The sequence below is a fragment of the Dermacentor silvarum genome, unplaced genomic scaffold (assembly GCF_013339745.2).
Source record: "Dermacentor silvarum isolate Dsil-2018 unplaced genomic scaffold, BIME_Dsil_1.4 Seq759, whole genome shotgun sequence".
Lineage (NCBI taxonomy): Eukaryota > Metazoa > Arthropoda > Arachnida > Ixodida > Ixodidae > Dermacentor > Dermacentor silvarum.
In genome coordinates, this window is record NW_023606731.1 from 24,815 (window position 1) to 42,977 (window position 18,163).

At 46.6% G+C, this 18,163-nt stretch overlaps 1 protein-coding gene across 1 annotated transcript in view; it reads right to left on the reverse strand.

Annotated features, from left to right (window-relative positions):
• Positions 1–18,163, reverse strand: part of LOC119435493 (tolloid-like protein 1) — a 34,374-nt gene that overhangs the window by 9,951 nt on the left and 6,260 nt on the right. The window contains exons 2-6 of the mRNA XM_037702334.1: positions 15,795–16,038; positions 14,434–14,582; positions 10,960–11,276; positions 9,242–9,293; positions 2,880–3,024 (exon numbers count right to left, since the gene is read on the reverse strand). Of these exons, the coding sequence (XP_037558262.1) occupies positions 2,880–3,024; positions 9,242–9,293; positions 10,960–11,276; positions 14,434–14,582; positions 15,795–16,038 (907 nt within the window). The remainder of the gene's footprint in view (positions 1–2,879; positions 3,025–9,241; positions 9,294–10,959; positions 11,277–14,433; positions 14,583–15,794; positions 16,039–18,163) is intronic.

Here is an 18,163-nt window from a genome sequence, read left to right on the forward strand (position 1 = left end):
GCTTGCTTTTACGTGCGAAGCACCTTATGCGCTCGGGCTGTCCGCGTCTGCTGTCGTCGTCGTCACGGTATAAGCAAGCGGCTCGTGCTTGCGCTCGGCACGACTGCGCCCGCCTTCGTCGTCGTCGTGGTCTTCCACAGCTGGCTGCGTTGCCGATGATCATTCCAGCGTAGAATTTCACTTGTCTTTTGTCGTCGTAACGGGGATGCTGCGTTTACGGGGTTATCAGCCATTGCTTAAGGCAGTATGAGCCCATTAGCGGTGCATCACTGCATGTTTCGCACCTCCCCAAGTTTCACGTTAGTGGAGCTGCATTTCGCTCAATGGGTCATTTGACACTTACGCATAAAATTTAATGCACCGCTCAAACCAAGCCTATGACTTCACTCGTGGTAACTGTAATAACTAATAAAAACTAAAACAGTAAGAAAGGGTACCATAATTATATTTCTGGGGTTTTAAGTGCCAAAACCACGATATGATTATGAGGCACGACGTAGTGGGGGAACTCGGGATTACTTTTGACCACCTTGGGGTTCTTTAATGTGCACCCAATGCACGGTACACAGATGTTTTTTTTTTTTTTTTGCATTTCGCCCCTATCGAAATGCGATCGCCGTGGCCGGGATTTGAACCCGCACCCTCGGGCTTAGTAACACAACCCCAAAGCCACTACGTCACCACGGCGGGTATTTCGCCTGCTTCAGGACCTTCCCTGAATAATCTTGCTCTTAGCAAGCACTCCCCTAATATAAGGTGGTTTTTGCTGCCATAAAAAGATGGCGCAGGTGCAAAGGTACCACCAAGTTATCGTTATTCTACATCTACTACTGCATGATTCCTACTCCAATCGAATTCACATATATACAGATGGCTCTTCGACTCTAACCAGCTCTACTGGTGCGGTACTTATTCCGTCGACATCGCTTTGACAGAAGTTCAAGATCAGCCACATCACAATATCGACAGGGTCTGAACTTGCCGCCCTCCGTAGCGCAGTGCTTTATGTGCAGCAATAGTCACCAGATCAATGGGCTATATTTTGTGACTCGAAGGCAGCCCTATAGTCGCTCTTATCAGCTCTGCGCCGCAGCCCACATGAACAAGTGTAGCAGAGACAAGATTACGCTACCATCAAGCGGTGGACAGAGGCCTCGACATCGCATTTCAGTGGCTACCTGGGCACAGAAACATCACTGGCAATGAATGAGCTGCCCGTGAGGCATATGGAGAATGTGAAATAACCTTTATACCATTGTCAAAGACGGATGCAGCGCGGCACCTCAGCTGTCTTGCCCCTATTATAACTTTAAGAAAATGGAATACACCGGCGTTTACCAACCAGCGCCTATATCTCATGGACCCACTTATGCGATTACAACTTTTATCGGGTTTTAACCGATGGGAAGAAACATAACTGTGCCGCCTGCGAATAGGAGTTCCTTTTACAAACGCCTATAATTACTAATTTGGAATGACGGACAGTGCCAATAGCAGCACATGTGGCGTTGGGGAAACCACCAAATATCTCTTACGTGACTGCCCCACATACCAAGATGAGAGGCGTGCCTTTCGGACAGTTTTGTGGCACTTAGACGACAGACATTTTACAAGGGAGATCTTGGGCCCGTGGCCTCGTGCGTCTGCTATGATGAGCAAGGCTACAAAGGCGCGTTTTTTAAAATGCGCCAGCCTGTGCGACCATCTATGTTTAAGTCAGCGATGAACGCTTGAATGTGTGTGCAAAGTATGAACTTATCTCTTACTTCTCGTCTTTCAATCCCCTTTCCCCTTCCCCAGTGCAAGGTAGCCTACTGGGCTCAGCCTGGTTGACCTCCCTGCCCTTCCCTTATGACTTCTCTCTCTGACTCTCGTTATTCTACATGTTTTTTTTTCATTTTTTTTGCAGTCTCGCAGCACCTCGCCTTTCAACACCTTTAAAACTTTTTCGCAGGGTGAATCTTTTTTTCGTCGAACTTGAAGCAACATTCGTAGAATCGTACAGCGAAGAAAAATTCGTAATGTTTACGAAAAAATCGGTAAGGTTGGCAGGTATTCCTTTCGTGCTGATCTAAGAAATTTATTCAATTCAATCAGGATGTCAAAATAGTTCCAGCTTTCAGTGCACCGAGTTCACGATTTATTTGCGCACGCGCGGTCATCTGCTAGCCCCCCAGCTTTCTATACAGCAGACCAGAAACGAGGCCTTCCGGCTGGCTTCTTCGTTCTCTTTACCATTAACGTATTTCACGTCTTCGTACAATGACTGCTCCGGTGAGGAGGTGATTAGCTGTTTATATTTCCAAACAATAAATATTTGTACGGTCGAGGCAACGGCGCATCTCCTGCCCAGGTCACCGTAGAATGACAGCAATCAGATGTCGGTTATCGCTCGCTCATTTCCTCAAAGGGACTGAGCAATCATAAAGCTGTTTAGCTGCTCTGGTCTGACGATAATCTGTGTATTTAGTAGCACATGGTCAACATCCACGATTTGAACATGACGGAGAGTTTGTTTCAAAAGTCCAAATTCATTTCATTGCATATCTTTGAGCTCTCTTTGTGGTAACAAGCTGCAGTGACATCTGTGGCAACTTGTCTTTTGGTGAATCTACTTCCATTTCCCGGATTTCCTCAGAACTTAGGTTGAGTACTGGGCTAATGGATTACACTGGCTTTCCGCAATGCTTACCGGTCGATTTCATTCTCTAACATAGGTTCAGAGCAGTCTTTACACTCAATTTTCATTAAGACAGGAAATTGTTCACGGACAACCAAGCGTTGAAACTTCGAAGACATCGCATCAACATGTGCCGATTCTTCAGTCAATGAACACAACCAAACACTCTGATGACACTTGTCGGAGAATATGGGCTTACCTGCATATGTCGGGAGCCACGGAAATGACGCGATAAGTGTAGGACATCTGGTTGGGGTAAGGACCCGGAAATCCGTGGCTGTAGAATACGCCACTCTGGTCAGAGAACTCGTACATGCACGGCACTCCCAGGGCCGGAGCTTTCTCTGCACCGATATAATGGCAATTTCAAATGGACGTAGGGTTATTTCGAGGGTTCGACGGAATACGGTCCGGTCAGGTAAAATAATTAGAAAAGAAGTACGTCAATGACCAGAGTGAATTAATACAAAATGACGTTTCGAGATCCGCATGAATCCGTTGTTGCCATTGGGAACAAGGGTTCCGTACGGATGTCGGAACGTCATTTTGTTTTGACTGTGGTCAGTGACCTGCTTCTTTTCAAATGACCGAAGTATAGCGTTATCCACTAGGTGCACATTGGCCGGTATCGGCCTTCATATACCTACATTGAGTGTGTCACATTCGGAAGCTGCAACCTGGTCCTGTGGTAATGCGACGCTAGCCTGCTGCTGTACCCTACGGTTGTTCTGTAGTTACAGCCATTCAGCAGAATCCCACATGAGAGACACAGTCATCGCTTATCGCACGTGCTAAAAAAATTGTCGCAGTTTCAACCTTAAGGCGAACCATCAATTGCGATAGCAAATTAGTAGAGAGCCATACGAAGTAAGGATAGTAGTTTTATCAGCTGCATAAACTTGGACATGCAGCACCAGCAACGCGCAGAACATTTGTCGACGCCGTCGCCGTTTTGCCCGCGTTCGCACCGAACGCGCACGGCGTAGGTGACTGTTGCCGGTGCCTGTGGGGGCATCTCGGAGGTTTTCGACGAGATCAGAATGGGACACTCGTCGAGCTGCGTCGGAAATCTTTACCACCTTCTCACCTCGCAACGTTTTTATATAAATACGCATTTGGTGCCGCAGCTAAACGTCGCCTCCCCTCCCTCCCTCCCGTCCCCCCACGGCCTTTCGCGTGACGGAAGAAGTCGCATTTGCTCTCTGACGCTTAATTCTGCAGCCCTTCAGGGAGCACGGCGGAGAACGCGCGCTTGCTCTCCGACGTGCGTTCGCTCCAAACACTGAAACAAGGAAACCTACAGGGAAAAAAAATGTTGACGAAGTTTTATTTAGAATATTGTAATACAAGTACATATTCCGTGTCAAATATTTTTGCTGTACTAAAGCGACAAATGTTAATTTTGTTTCTATTTTACAATGTATTAGTTCGTTCTTGATAATCCCTACCAACCAGTGATTCTGGCGCAAGACTTGGCAAGACTGTGGCTGTGCAAACCCGTCTGCAAACCAGCTGTGCTGATTTGCGTTGCTCACTACAACGCTGCGGTTTCATCCCAGTTTTTTAAGATTTCCTTGCGCGTTTGTTCAAAGAGTGGCGTGCGCTTCACTTCAAATTTTGCGTGGCTTAGCGCACGACATTCATTGGTGAAAGGTGTAAGTGTAGGCTTTTTGTTATCGTACAAGTTCATGCTGCGGCATCCGACGCGCTGTGTCTCCTCGTGACGATAAATGCGGAATGCTCCGCTAAGAAACGTCGCGCCCTGTTCGTTCACTCTCCGTAGCACAGGCTCTTAGTCACCGACGAGCAGCAAAATTAGTAATTCGAATGTTTTCTAAATGATAATGTGGGGCAATGTTGTCTTGTCTGATAACTGTTGGAAATCAATACGTGGTGTCGCACGGAATTGCGAATGATTCCGTGAAAAGGTTTCACATATACTGCTGTAGATTACGACTGTGTGCTGGCCATACTACTTTTCATTCATTGAAACAAGTTTTGCTTGGTCAGTTATATTGGTTGCATTATTCTAGACGAATAAAAGACAAGTTTTCTTGTAACCTCCGTGGAACTGTCATTTCCATCCTATTCGCTCGCCTTCCTAAGGAACCTACTGGAGCAATTGCCGTCAATGACAGCCTAATTTTATCTCATTAAGACATACGCCACTCCTATAGTTTCATGACACGCTGGCGCTTCAGCTGAGGTGAGTTGGAAGCTCGCCTCAGCCTCAAAAGTAAAATAGCTGCGGTCGTAGCGGTCGAAAAGCTGGACGCTGAAGAAATTCAAACATTCTCCAGGTTATTCTTCTTTCGTGATGTAAACAGTCCTTTTCTAAGAGAGATGTTACAACTTCGAATAATTAATTAATTACCTTCCAGAAATAGTTGTGTCGTCATCTGTCAGAGATGCACCACCTGCTCCTTGGGGCTTCTTGAAAGAGGTTGTTGAAGGCTTTCGCTTTCTTAAAGCTCGCTTTAGCTTGGATTATATTTTCACTGCATCTCGTAAAGAAATTTTTGTTGCACTGATTGACACAATGTTTCCTGTTCCCCATTATCGTGCGCCTTATTTGGAATGTTGCTACTTAGATATAATTAAGCGTGTCCGTCGAATGATCATTCCTCCAGGGATCAAAACTTTTTTCTTTAACTTACATTCGACAATCCTTCCTGTCAAAACCTGGTTAGAAAAAAGGGGCTGTTTCGTGCCGTGGTCTACAAACTGCCGTTTGTGTCCACATGCTGAAACGATTGATCACTGTTTTGTCGATTGTAGGGATGCCGTGTTCTTCTGGGACATTCTTCAAAGAACACTTAAAAAACATTTAGACATCACACCATACACAATTCGTTTCTTACCTTTTAAAGATCCCTGTGACCCACCATATGATATGTTCATAGTACTTGGTCTACATAGTCTTAGGCGCAGTAGAATGTGTGACAGGCACGCTGAACCACCGCGAAGCACTCGGTCGTTTTTTCGGGAATCTGCTGCCTACGTTCGTAGTGTGTATGCTGCTCAAGAAATAGCGCCGGACGGGATGCCTTTATTGGACGCTTGTACATGCTTGCCTGACTTTTGAATATGTACTATCGTGAACAATATGAAAGAGAACACGCGAACGCGTGGCAAATAGACTCGAAACCGAGCTAGAGCGATACGCTGATGGCGCTATCGAAAACAGAGGAGGAAGGGGGGCGCTCTTCCGCTAACTGTTGGCACTCCCACCGCGCCTGCATTTGTCCAAAACGGCAGCTTACGGCGTTTCACTGGCCGCCGAAAGCCGGTAAGACGGTTAGGGAGCGCAGTGACTTACAGCGAGTCATTTTTTTTTCCTTTCATGTTTTTTTTTAATTTTTCTTCTTTGTGCAACCGTGTGACGGTAATTTTAGACCTGGGCTCGTATTTTCAATCAATGTTTTTTATATCAATTGACGCGATGAGTTTCTTAAGCCTTAAAAGAGTGCTACTTTTGATCACGCCTCGGCGCAGAAAGTTACCAGTAACCGCAATACCAAACAGTTATCACGGTGCGCTTGGCGAGTAGAAGTTCCGCACTTTGTGTAAACAGGTGGCGAGAGTACCAACAGCTTTAAGAACAGCGTCCCTCTTTCCACGTTGTTTTCGACGGCGGCCGCCGCGTATCGCCATAGCAGGGTTCGAGGCTATCTGACATGCGCTCCTGTGTTCCATTCCATATTGCACACGATAGTACCTGTAGCGCCTTGTTGTTTCTTGTGTTGCTGAAGATTCTGCTCCCATGTAATAAAGAAAAAAAAAGTGTGTGTATAGCCAACTGCTTATGACGCTCGCCTACGGACCGTAGGTGCCCGGGTTCGAATCCCGCTTCGCCAAGGAAGTTTATTTATTTATTTATTGCTCTCTGTCTCTCTCTCTCTTTCTTTCTCTCTATGCACCTCCTCTCCTATGCTCGGTTTTGGCCGGATGGCTGAACCGGGTTACAGACAGACTAAGTTTTTGGCGTTTAAGTAGCCCAAGAAAGACTATCGTCCTAAAAAAAAAAAAAACTCAGATGAAACCGCGGCGTTCAAGTGAGCAACGCCATACCGCATGATAGCTGGCTTGCACAGTCTGGCCGTCTTGCGCCAGAATCACAGGTTGGTACGGGTCACCAAGAACGAACTAATAAATTGTGAACAAGAAAAAATTACCATTTGTTGTTTTGGAGCAGCAGAAATATTTCAAACGGAATATTTACTCGTATGACAGTATTCTCATTTAAAAAATGGGTGTATGAAATAAAAAAAAACGCTTAACCTTGCAGTCGGCCGCGCAACGCTTGAAACATCGAAGATCGTAGCATAACATTTTCCGGAACTGCGCGCGAACATTTCATCTTATTACTCATGATCATGATAATTTCTTTTCACGCGTCTCGGACTTACGGCCGTCACTGCGCGTTGTATAACGCAGCTTGCAACACCGACACCACGTTCCAGGAGACCCGCTCCGTGAAGGCGTCTCTCTCTCTCTCATAGCGCACAAAACCTCTTCACCTCGCAAAGCCCGAGCGTACGAACGCGCCAGCTGTGGACGAAGACGGCGACGCTCGAACGTAATCATATGGTTCGCATAAATGCACCTTTTGCAAGCATGGCTGTATAGCCTAGTGGTTATAACCAATAAATAAAAAAAGCCTAGTGGTTGCGACGCTGGCTTTGGGACCGGGGAAACGAGGGTTGGAATCCCGCCTCGGCAACAAAGTTAATTTTCTGTCGTGGTAGTTTGTTGATACGCACCACAAATTACGGCTGGCTTAAACAGCGTCGCTGGTAAAATTTTCGAACATAAACATTTTCTTTTTCACATAGACTTTCTAGTTTTAGTGTTTCTCCTCCCCGCCCCGCCCCCCTCACCAGGTCGTGCTCCAATCGTGCACCACTAACTGATAAACCTGGCGATAGGTTTGTTCCCACCAACCATCACAACACTTAAAGTTAACGCATTGCGTCAGCAATGTAGTAGATGAGAGTGTAGAGGCGCTGCTCTTCCTGCTAAAAAAAAAAAAAAAAAAAAAACAGATAGACCTCAGAAAAAGTGGGACTGCTGTATGACAAGGCAGAATATTATGCGTGCACGTTTTGGGCGACGAATTTTAATGCGAAAGCATTATATGTCCCGTTAAGCGAAAATCCGGCGTTGTAGTCGGTGACGTGACCGAATGATGCTACCAAAAATTGCCGACGGCAAAGAGTAAGAACACGTCAAAAAGATGCTCGAATTGACGTCAAATTTCTCAGGGAGGTTCCTGTAAACAAAGGAAATTAATGCCTTTGAAAAGCAAATTAAGTAAACTTTGATCTGGGTGGGAATGAAACCCGGGCTTCCGGGGTGCGATACGAGCCTGCTTCCCTGACGCCACGGCGGCTCCACGGTTCTGGTGGACTAAAGGTGCGCCTAGTGCGTGCGTCATGGCGCACGTCACGTCGAGACCATCCGGCTGACTGAACGGCTGGCCTATATATAGTGCGTGCGTCGTGAGTCACATGACGGCGCAGCCAACGGGTAGGAGGCGGCGCCACGTCATGAGTGTATAAAATGACTATATGAAATAACATGTATTAATGTCGATTGAATGCCGCTGAGCGGTCCGTCGAGTTTTTAACTCCTCGCGGGCAAGCGATTGCGATGCGACGCTTGGCGCGTTGTCATTTGCTTTTACCGAGGCGCAGTTAGACTGAGCGGAGAGCGTGCGCCCCAGGGTACGGAACGTGCGGGGGAAAAACATTTCACAATAGGGACTATACGTGGGAGCGGCCCACTTCGGGCTAGGAAACTAGTGCGACCCAATGGACCAAAATAAAGTATTTCCATCCATCCATAGGGACTATATTGCTTTCGCACTCCCGCATGTAAGCAGCTTAAGTGTGTCTGCCGAATTTTTTGCTCTTTGTCGAAATGTAGATCGACGAACAGACGGTTAAAAAGATCAATATGAAATTTCTTTTGAAACTGGTGAAGAATGGTGCAGAAATGTATCAAATGTTACAAAAGGCCTATAAGCGATGCCGTAAATGAATGAACTGTGTTCACGGGAGTCCAGCGTGTTCAGGAAGGTCGTAAAGACCCCAAGGAAGACTTAGGACGAGGATGCCGTTCCAACTCGCGCGAAGATGAAAACATAGATCGTGTGCGTTCTCTTACGCTCAGTGACCACTGAATGAGCGTTAGAATGATATAAGAGGCACTTGGTTGGGAAAAGGCGTCTTTTCACCAGATTTTGGCTGAAATATTTGAAATAAAAAGGTTTCCGCTAGCACGATGCCGAAACTGCCAACTCCTGAGCATACCTTGCGATAAAAATAATGTTGCATTGTCTAGAAAACATCAAGCAACCGTGATAAATTCTTGCGAATAGGCGTCACCGGTGACGAAAACTGAATTTACGAATACGACATCCACCTGAAGTCACAAGGCAAGGAGCGGGATACGAAAGATGAGCCTAGGTTTAAAAAAAAAGAAAGAAAAACCCAGAAGAACAAACCAAAAATCGGAGGCATGTGGATCGTGTTTTTTGACAGCCATGGATTTGCTCACCACGAATCTCTACCTTTGTCGGGAGGTCAAGGCCACTTTCTGCGTGGAGGTCCTGATGCGTATGAAATATTGGGCCTGGCGCCTGACCAAATGTCGAAAGAGGCGCGCTGGATTATCCACCACGATAATGCCACTGCTGACTGCGCATTGATAGTTGCTTGAGTTTTTGGCACACGATTCCGTTACTGTGCGAGGACACCCTCCCTGCTGGTCGGATTTATTCCCTAGCTGATTTATGCGACATATTTCTCCTCAGTAGTTTGGTTACAACTACAGCTCAGCCGACTGCATGGTTCAACAAAGCAGCTTATAAAGATTAATAGAATTGTTACGGTAGCTTTGCTACCGTACCGCATGCTCTCGCTCGACGTGAGTCGAATGCGCGCGCGCCAGTTTCCATCTTCCCTGGGCGCCACGAGCGGCAGCGTGCCGAGTGCAACGCCTTCGGTATCGGCCCACATTCACAAGCCCTTTTGTCGTCGCAGATAACACTGCGAAGACACTGTGCGCCATTCTTCCACCTTCGGAATGAGCCCAGATCGTAACCGAACCGGTTGCAACCGTTTTTTCGCCGAAGGAAAAGCAATGCTCTCGTCATGGCGTCACCGTCATACAATCGTCCTCGTCTTGCTTCTGTCGTCACACGCAGGCTCGCATCACATGCATAACTTCTTGCTTTACAGAAAAACATTGGTCCATCTGGAAACTATTGAAGAAATCCAAACGACGCTGGACAGCCAGCTACCAGCAAAATACTTCGCATAGCATCAACTCTCACAGTGCCTTGGATCCGCATATTTTTTTTAACCACACGGATTCCACACAATATTTAAACTTGACTTTGTTCAGAAATTACAAAAAATATATTCGATCTTCGCAAGTCATTTTTCCCGGAATCGTTGCATTCCACTGGATTCGGAAACTCCACTATTCGAACACCCTAGCTTTTAGGGAAATATTGAAATGAAGAAATCAGCATCCACACAGGAGACGCTCAAGAAATGAAATATCTGCCAACAAAGCGAGTGTTAGAGTGCTGTAAGAGGCCAACTAAAATACACGCCCAAAATTTTAGGTATGTTGCGACTGTGATTATTCTGATGAAATTTGCGGAAAAACCTCACTGGCTAATTTGGACTAACTTCCTAAAGGGAATCTACAATGGTAATAATCATGTTACTTAGGTGATCGGCATAAGTGACATGCGCGACATGTACCGGCGGGTGCTATGTAGTATGTCTACGACGTCACGGGTGTAGCAGAAGAGCTTCGGCACCCGGCACCCTCCGATTCTCCAGCAGTATTCCGAATCTCCAAAGCCACACACAAAGCGAGGCAAGCTGATTCGCCTACGCGGCGCTTGTCGGGCCGCAAAGGAGCCAACTCTACGACCTTGATATGCAAGAACGATAGGGGCCAGTGCAATGTTCGCTGCAGCTCTTACACCCTTCGTGTGCCTTAGTTTACGGCGATTGCCCAAGCTTCGAACGCCGCATTTACCTCGAGGGACTTCCTTCTGCCGCACTGAGGGCCTCGAAAGAGCTGACCAGTGAGAACAGCTCCACTTCTTTGCACGTGTATTTTCAGTGTGCCCAAAATGATACACGTGAGCGTCTCCACAGCCATGAAACAATAGCGACCGCGCGCCAAGCGGCCTCTAAATGTTTGACGCACCTATATGGACGGGCTTGAAATCGCGCTTAAATTGATGCACTGACCTGAAAGACGATGTACTTGCAGTCCAGATTGGGCGGGTATCCTCCCGGGTAGTTTGGGCTGCGCACGTCGAACAGTCGGTTCGTGAGGATCTTGTCGCACTTGTGGTGCTCCCGGTGGACGCCATCACCTCCGACACCCAGGGTCGAGGTAGTGAAGCCCCCCTGCAGGGGCCTGAAGGGTGGCGACCGCGGCGACTCCGCATCGTCTTCGTCCACACACTCGACCTGGCGCAGCCGAATGCAGAAAGCTGCTCGGGAGTTGGCCGCATCCGAGTGGAAGTGGAGCTGCTTCTCGTTCTCCTCGAAGTCGTACATGCCTGCGAACCGTTGATCGTGAGATGCGGTCACTCACGCACACGAGCAGTACTAGACCTTCGCCATGTCTACCACAGAGAAGACTGATTGCGGACACGACAGGGCGAACAAAAGGAACATCGGCCACATGGATTAGCAGGTTTTCACGTTCCAAATAGACGATGTCCCAGCTAACTTTAGCCAAGCTCTTTAACAAAAAAGATTGACAAAACATGGTGCAAGACACGATTTTAAGACATACGGTATTCGGTCGTAAGAGGTCTGATGACCGAATACACCTTGCAACGTAGTCGAACGCTCCGGTATAATTTTGGCCTCGCCAGTTCTTACGGGCCACCGAAATTACTGTAAACATTCGTTGTTATTGCGATAGCCACTATAGGGATACTGTAGGCGAATTTCGGCCATCGTCATCGCCGTGGTGTTCCGTATAAAGTCCTATAGTGCTACACGATCTTATTGCGCCCTGCGGCGCCGGATCCCATGGGTGTGAGAGATCGTGAGCCGAGAAGTATGGTGGCTTGATGCGCGTCGTCTTTCCGCTCGCCCAATGTTGTACTTGAAAAGAGCGAGGCAGGTCTTCAATTGTAGGCTGGCCCTTGCTGCGCGTGGCACGGACGCGCACGCCTTATCTTAGAGCTTATCTGCTGTGGGTATGAAAGCTGCGCGAGCGGAGATGGCTTGTGGCTTCGTATGCGCAGTGTTTTCGCACTTCTAGTGTTGGAGGTTGCGTAATCTCCGGGTTCGGAGACGTGTTGAAGGTACAGTCAACACGAAGCGTTCGTTCGCCGCTGCTGCCGCTCTTCATGAGGCTAGCGTAGCGAGTGTCTGTAGTGATTGAGATAGACGTTTTCATGTTTTCCTGTGCGCGCGTGACACCATGCTTGTAAGTTTAGTTAGTAAGCGAAAGATTACTACATGTTCTACTGCCGATAATACTAGTAACATTACTTCGTAGAGCTGTCTATAATTTGCTATAGCAATCAATGCTTCGCCTTTCGGGCAAAACTACGACTCTTTCTTTTTATTTTTAACATCACTGAAATGTGGCCCATATTGCTACATCGTGCTGAGCAGCCGAGCGCCGCAGCCGCTTATGAACTCGTCCTTGGCTATCGCTGGTGTTATCTAAAGGGCACAGTTACCACTATAGGGACAAATACAAGGCAAGAAATGTAAACAACTACGGCACAGCCCGTAACCTCGTTTATGTTTCCTGTATTCGTGTCTATAGCGGTAAACGCGCCCTTTATTAGTTTCTAAGCAACTGCGGCGTGTACACATAAACAACAGAAAAAAATCTACTACACAGGCCGTGTATGCGTACATGTTTGTGCACTGGTTAAATACTTTGGAAGATTGAGAGACAGTTGCCAAATAATGTAAGAAAAACCGAGATCACCAGGAAGACCAGTGCCCATGACCTGCTGCTATACGCTGACGGTGGATGGGGAACGGAGTGAAAAATGGAAGGTGTGGTGGTAAAAATGATGAATCTAGCGAGTGCAGTGAGCTATGAGCATGGCTATTTACATGCGTACATTCACTCTGCATCCAGTTGCTCTGGATATGCGCTCTTACAGTAGATATAGTATAGCAGACAGCCTGGAAAGCGCTACTAGAGCCTATAGAGTCGAGATAACGAGTACCTCGACCTCTCTTTTTGCACACCATGCACTCTCGGTGTGACTTCAGGTTAAAGCAGTCGTTTATTCTGAAAGCCGATAATTGTCCTAGAAAACGTAAGCGTTCACAAGTGTCGGGCTCTGCGGTTTGTACTGAGCCTCCTCCCCCCCCCCCCCCCCCCCCCCATAGAAAATTTGTGCTCTCTAGTGACGCGCAGTTGTTGCCGCTTGTTTTGCACAGATACTGGCAAGTGAACACCTTACTTTTTTTTTCTTTTTTTTCTGATCTCTTTTTGCGAGGTCTTATTCTTGTTGCAAGTCGAAATCAGAAATCCGACCTCCGATTTTGTCTATTTGGAAGTTCGTCTAGTCTGGAAAGACAATCTTGACAGTGGTGACCTGAGCGTCAGCCCACTCCTGACGAGTGTGTTTCGGATAGCTGAATACAGCAGGGCCATGACATTACGTTACAAAATGCAATTTCTAAATACTTTTGGCTTTTATGCACAAGTTTTGTTTAAGCATTCACCCAAACGCTTGACCACAATGTCACAGTGGCTAGTAATCAAAAGCGCTAAGTTTTAACCCGTTCAAATTCTTTCATATAGAAAAGGGCGAATTCAAAGGTGAGCATTCGATCGCTCTATCGTAGAATGAGTTGCTTGCAGCACCAGGTTAGAAAGAAAAAAAAAGTTTATGGAAGTCACTGGCGTGGCGTTGCGCAGCAAGTGAGTCTCAGTGCTTCCGAAATTGTTGAGAATGACCACAAAGTCTTGTCTTAGGTAAGTTTTGTAGGCATTAAAGCCTACAAAACATGGGGCCAGTTGGTGGATATCAGCTTCAAGTGAAAACAGCTCAATGAAACGTGGAACGCGGGCGGGACCTGTCCCTTTGCTCAGTTCTCAATCTAAAAACATAATGGCTTGTTAAGCTAGATCCATACAACGGGCCGGATCGTGTTCCAGTCCGCAGGCGAATGTGACGTAGATAAGCTGCAACGAATCGTGCCTCTTGCTACTTGTCTGCACCCGCCGCGGTATAGCCTCGATGCTACGGCGTTGCGCTGCTGAGCTCAATGTCGCGGTTTCGATCCCGGTGGTGGCAGCCGCATTCCCATCGGGGTTGAATGCAAAAGACGCTTGCGTGTATCGTGCATTGGCTGCACGTTAAGGAACCCCAGGTTGTCAAAATTAATCCGGAATACCCCCCCCCCCCCTAAACGGCATGCCGCATAATGAGATCTGGGTTTTGGCATGTAAGACCTCAGAATTTAATTTAAAATTTAGGTTGCGTGCGGCATTGTTTTGTGCGGAACGATTCGGGGTCCCGTCATGCTTGTCTCAGGAGTTCGGCCCGTTGTGTGAATTTACAGCTTGAGGAGGAGTACACAGCTCGCTACAAAGGGGAATGTGATGACGGAAGGGAATCACATAGATAGATAGATAGATAGATAGATAGATAGATAGATAGATACATAGATAGATAGTAAATAAAGAGAACGAGAAAGAGTGAAATTTTTCCCAGGTGAACTTACCGGATGTGTTGCGGGAGAAGATCCCGCATAGGCGCTGTCCGTCGACGTTCAAGTAGTCGTACTCGCAGTCGGTGCTGGACTCCACGTCGAAGCACTCGAAGTTCATCTCGAGGTGGCACACTGAGGAGCTCATCTGATGCACCGTGTACCTGCGTGGTGGCGAACGAGGCCGTACCACGACCAGGCTCCTCAGTTGGCTAACATGAATCGCCCAGTGCAGCGAAAGCTCCAAAAAAAGACGCTCCGCGCGCATATGATTTTGCCGCCGTCATAGTAAAGTGCTTCCCACTGATGTTTCTTCTACAGCGTAACATAAGACTGAGCTAAAACAGTAACATGTGAAATGTTTATTAAGTGAAAAATGCATCGGAATAGCGGACACGAGAAAGCCAACTACACCACAGAATAAGTAATAAGCTCGTACGCGTGTAAAATTACGCGTGAATGACTGCGTTTGGCATCAGAGCACTGATCAAAACCACTTCATTTTTTTTCTCAACACAGCGTTTTTCACATACCTGTATTAGTCATCGCACGGTTGCTTGGAAAACACGTAGAAACTTCACTTTTTCCCGATACGGCTCATTTAGAATCAAGTCATCCGCATATTCACTATAGCACACCTAACTATCCTCCCGCCTCACCCGGTTATTGTCTTTGTGCAATTGAGAAACAACAAGATGAAGACTTTCAAAATAAATGCTTTACAGTTTAAAAATGTCTAGTCTTTAATGTAACCATAACTTAACGAGAGGTAACAACCAAACCTAAACACTCAGACGTACGAAGCTAAACGATAAAAATGTAACCGTAGGGAGAACCAAGCTAAACAATAACATTAACCGTACATCTCGCTACGCACACCCAGGCATGACTGAGATAAGCCACAGCCAATTTTTTTGTTACTGCTTTTTATCTATACGCGATTAGCACTTGTGGTTTTGAATACTTATTAATTGTTTATTATTACTTGTTTGTTATTAGTTGTGTAGTATTGCCTATCATGCTGCTGTTGTGGTGGCTGTATTGTCAGTATCGCATTCGGTTCTCTATTGGTTCTTTCACACGTCGTCTAAGAACACTGTGCATGCCGACGGCGCTAGTGTTTTCCTGCATATGAACCAGCTACACTTCAGCCTCCTCGTGTTCCTCCCTCGGCGCCATCTCGCTATCCGCAGTATTGTTGCTGTTTAGGGTCCCTGTCCAATCTTTGATTTTCGGATCATCTCCCGAAAATTTATTGCTGCCATTCTTTTAAAGAAGGAAACGCTTTGAATTCTTAAATGTATTCGCATGGCATGATTGGCAGTTCTATATCGAGCGCTCTTTCTCGCCCCCTCGCTGACGAGGTTTCCACTTACCTGCAGTCGAGGTTGTTGCCGTAGTTCGCCGGGTAGTTGGCACTGAGCAGCATGGCTTCGGGCTTGTGGATGGTCTCGTCGCATTCTCTCTCTTCATCGCCCGCGGGAACTCCACCTCCTCCGGGTGTTGAGGCTGGCTCGTCGCACTCGTCCTGCCGGACGGCGATGTGAAAACCACGGTCGCTCTGCGAGTCGTCCGTGTGGAAGCGCATAACCTTCTGCGGCTCCAGGAAGTCCATCAAGCCTGCGAGGTGTTACGTGTGGGGAAGTGTGGGGGGGGGGGGGGGGTGTCAGTGGTGTCCATAGTGCCGTGCTGCACTTGTGGTGTTTCTGATGCGTCGGTTTTCTAGTGCAACTGTGGATTGAAACACGCTCTGCGTCTCAACGCGCTGGCTTGCTCGCGAGAAAGGATATATTATATGCCGCTTGTCGACGCGTGCGCCCGTGGCGTAATGATTTCAATATTTGGCTTGTGTGCGAGAGATCCTGTGTTCGAATCCTGCCGTCTGACAATTTTATTAATCTTGTTATAATTGTTTTTAACACTGGGTACTTTTTTGAAAATAATGAGTTTGCAAAGTCACAATGCCGTTCTAAGCCAAAAGGACGAAATTTAGTCAAATCCATGTCATCATCATCATCATCAGCCTATATTTATGTCCACTGCAGGACGAAGGCCTCTCTTTGTGATCTTCAATTACCCTTGTCTGGCGCTAGCTGATTCCAACCTCCACCTGCAAATTTCCAAACTTCATCACCCAACCTAGTTTTCTGCCGTTCTCGACTGCCGCTTCCCTTCTCTTGGCACTCATTCTGTAACTCGAATGGTCCACCGGTTATCCATCCTGCGCATTACATTGCCGGCCCAGCTACATTTTTGCGTTTAATGTCAACCAGAATATCGGTTATCCCCGTTTATTTTCTGATCCACACCGCTGTCTTCCTGTCTCTTAACGTTAGCCCTAACATTATTCGTTCCATCGCTCTTTGTGCAGCCCTTAACTTGTTCTCGAGCTTCTTTGTTAACCTCCAAGCTTCTACCCCATATGATAGCACCGGTAGAATGCAATGATTATACACATTTTGTTTCAACGACAGTGGTAAGCTCCCAGTCAGGATTTGGCAATGCCTGTCGTATGCACTCCAACACAATTTTATTCTTCTATAAATTTCTTTCTCATGATCAGGGTCCCCTGTGAGTAATTTACATAGATAAACGTACCTCTTTACAGACTCTATAGGCTGACTGGCGATCCTGAATTCTTGTTCTCTTGCCAGGCTATTGAACATTATTTTTGTCTTCTGCATATTAATCTTCAACCCCACTCTTACACTTCTCGGTTAAGGCCTTCGATCATTTGTTGTAATTCGTCCCCATTGTTTCTGAATACGACAATGTCATCTGCAAACCGAAGGTTGCTGAGATATTCGCCCTAAGCCTTCCCCGTCTAAGAGCTTGAATAATTCTTCTAAGCATGCAGTGAATAGCATCGGAGATATTGTGTCTCCTTGCCTGACACCTTTCTTGATAGGTAACTTTCTACTTTTCTTGTGGAGAATCAAGGTAGGCTGTGGTCTCTTTGTGGATATTTGCCGAGATATTCCCGTGTGCCTCCTGTACTCCTTGCATACGCAATGCCTCTATGACTGCTGGTATCTCTACTAATTCAAATGTTTTTTCATAATCTATGAAAGTCATACAGAGAGGTTGATTGTACTCTGCAGACCTCTCTATTACCTGATTGATGACATGGATATGATCCATCGTAGAATATCCCTTCCTGAAGCCAGCCTGATCTCTTCGTTGGCTGAAGTCAAATGTTGCCCTGATTCTATTCGAAATTATCTTGGTGTGGTGAATATTTTATATAATACTGAAAGCAAGCTAATGTGTCTATAATTCTTCAATTCTTTAACATCTCCCTTCTTATGGATGAGTATAATGTTGGCATTCTTCCAGCTTTCTGGTACACTTGAAGTCGTGAGGCATTGCGCTTAAAGGGCCGCAAGCTTTTCAAGCATGATATCTCCTCCATCTTTGATTAAATCGACTGTTATTGCATCTAGTCCGGCAGCTTTTCCTCTGGTCATGTCTTTCAAGGCCCTTCTAACTTCATCGCTAGTTATAGAAGGAGCCTCTGTATCATGTTCATCACTACTTCCAACGAAAGTAGCTTGGCTGCCCTGGGCATTGTACAGGTCAGTATAGAATTCTTCCGCTGCTTTTACTATGTCATCGAAATTGCTGATGATATTATCCTGCTTATCTTTCAGGGCATACATTTTGTTTTGTCCTATGCCAAGTTTTTATCTCACTGATTTGATGCTGCATCCATATTTTACTGCTTCCTCAATATTTTCCACGTTAT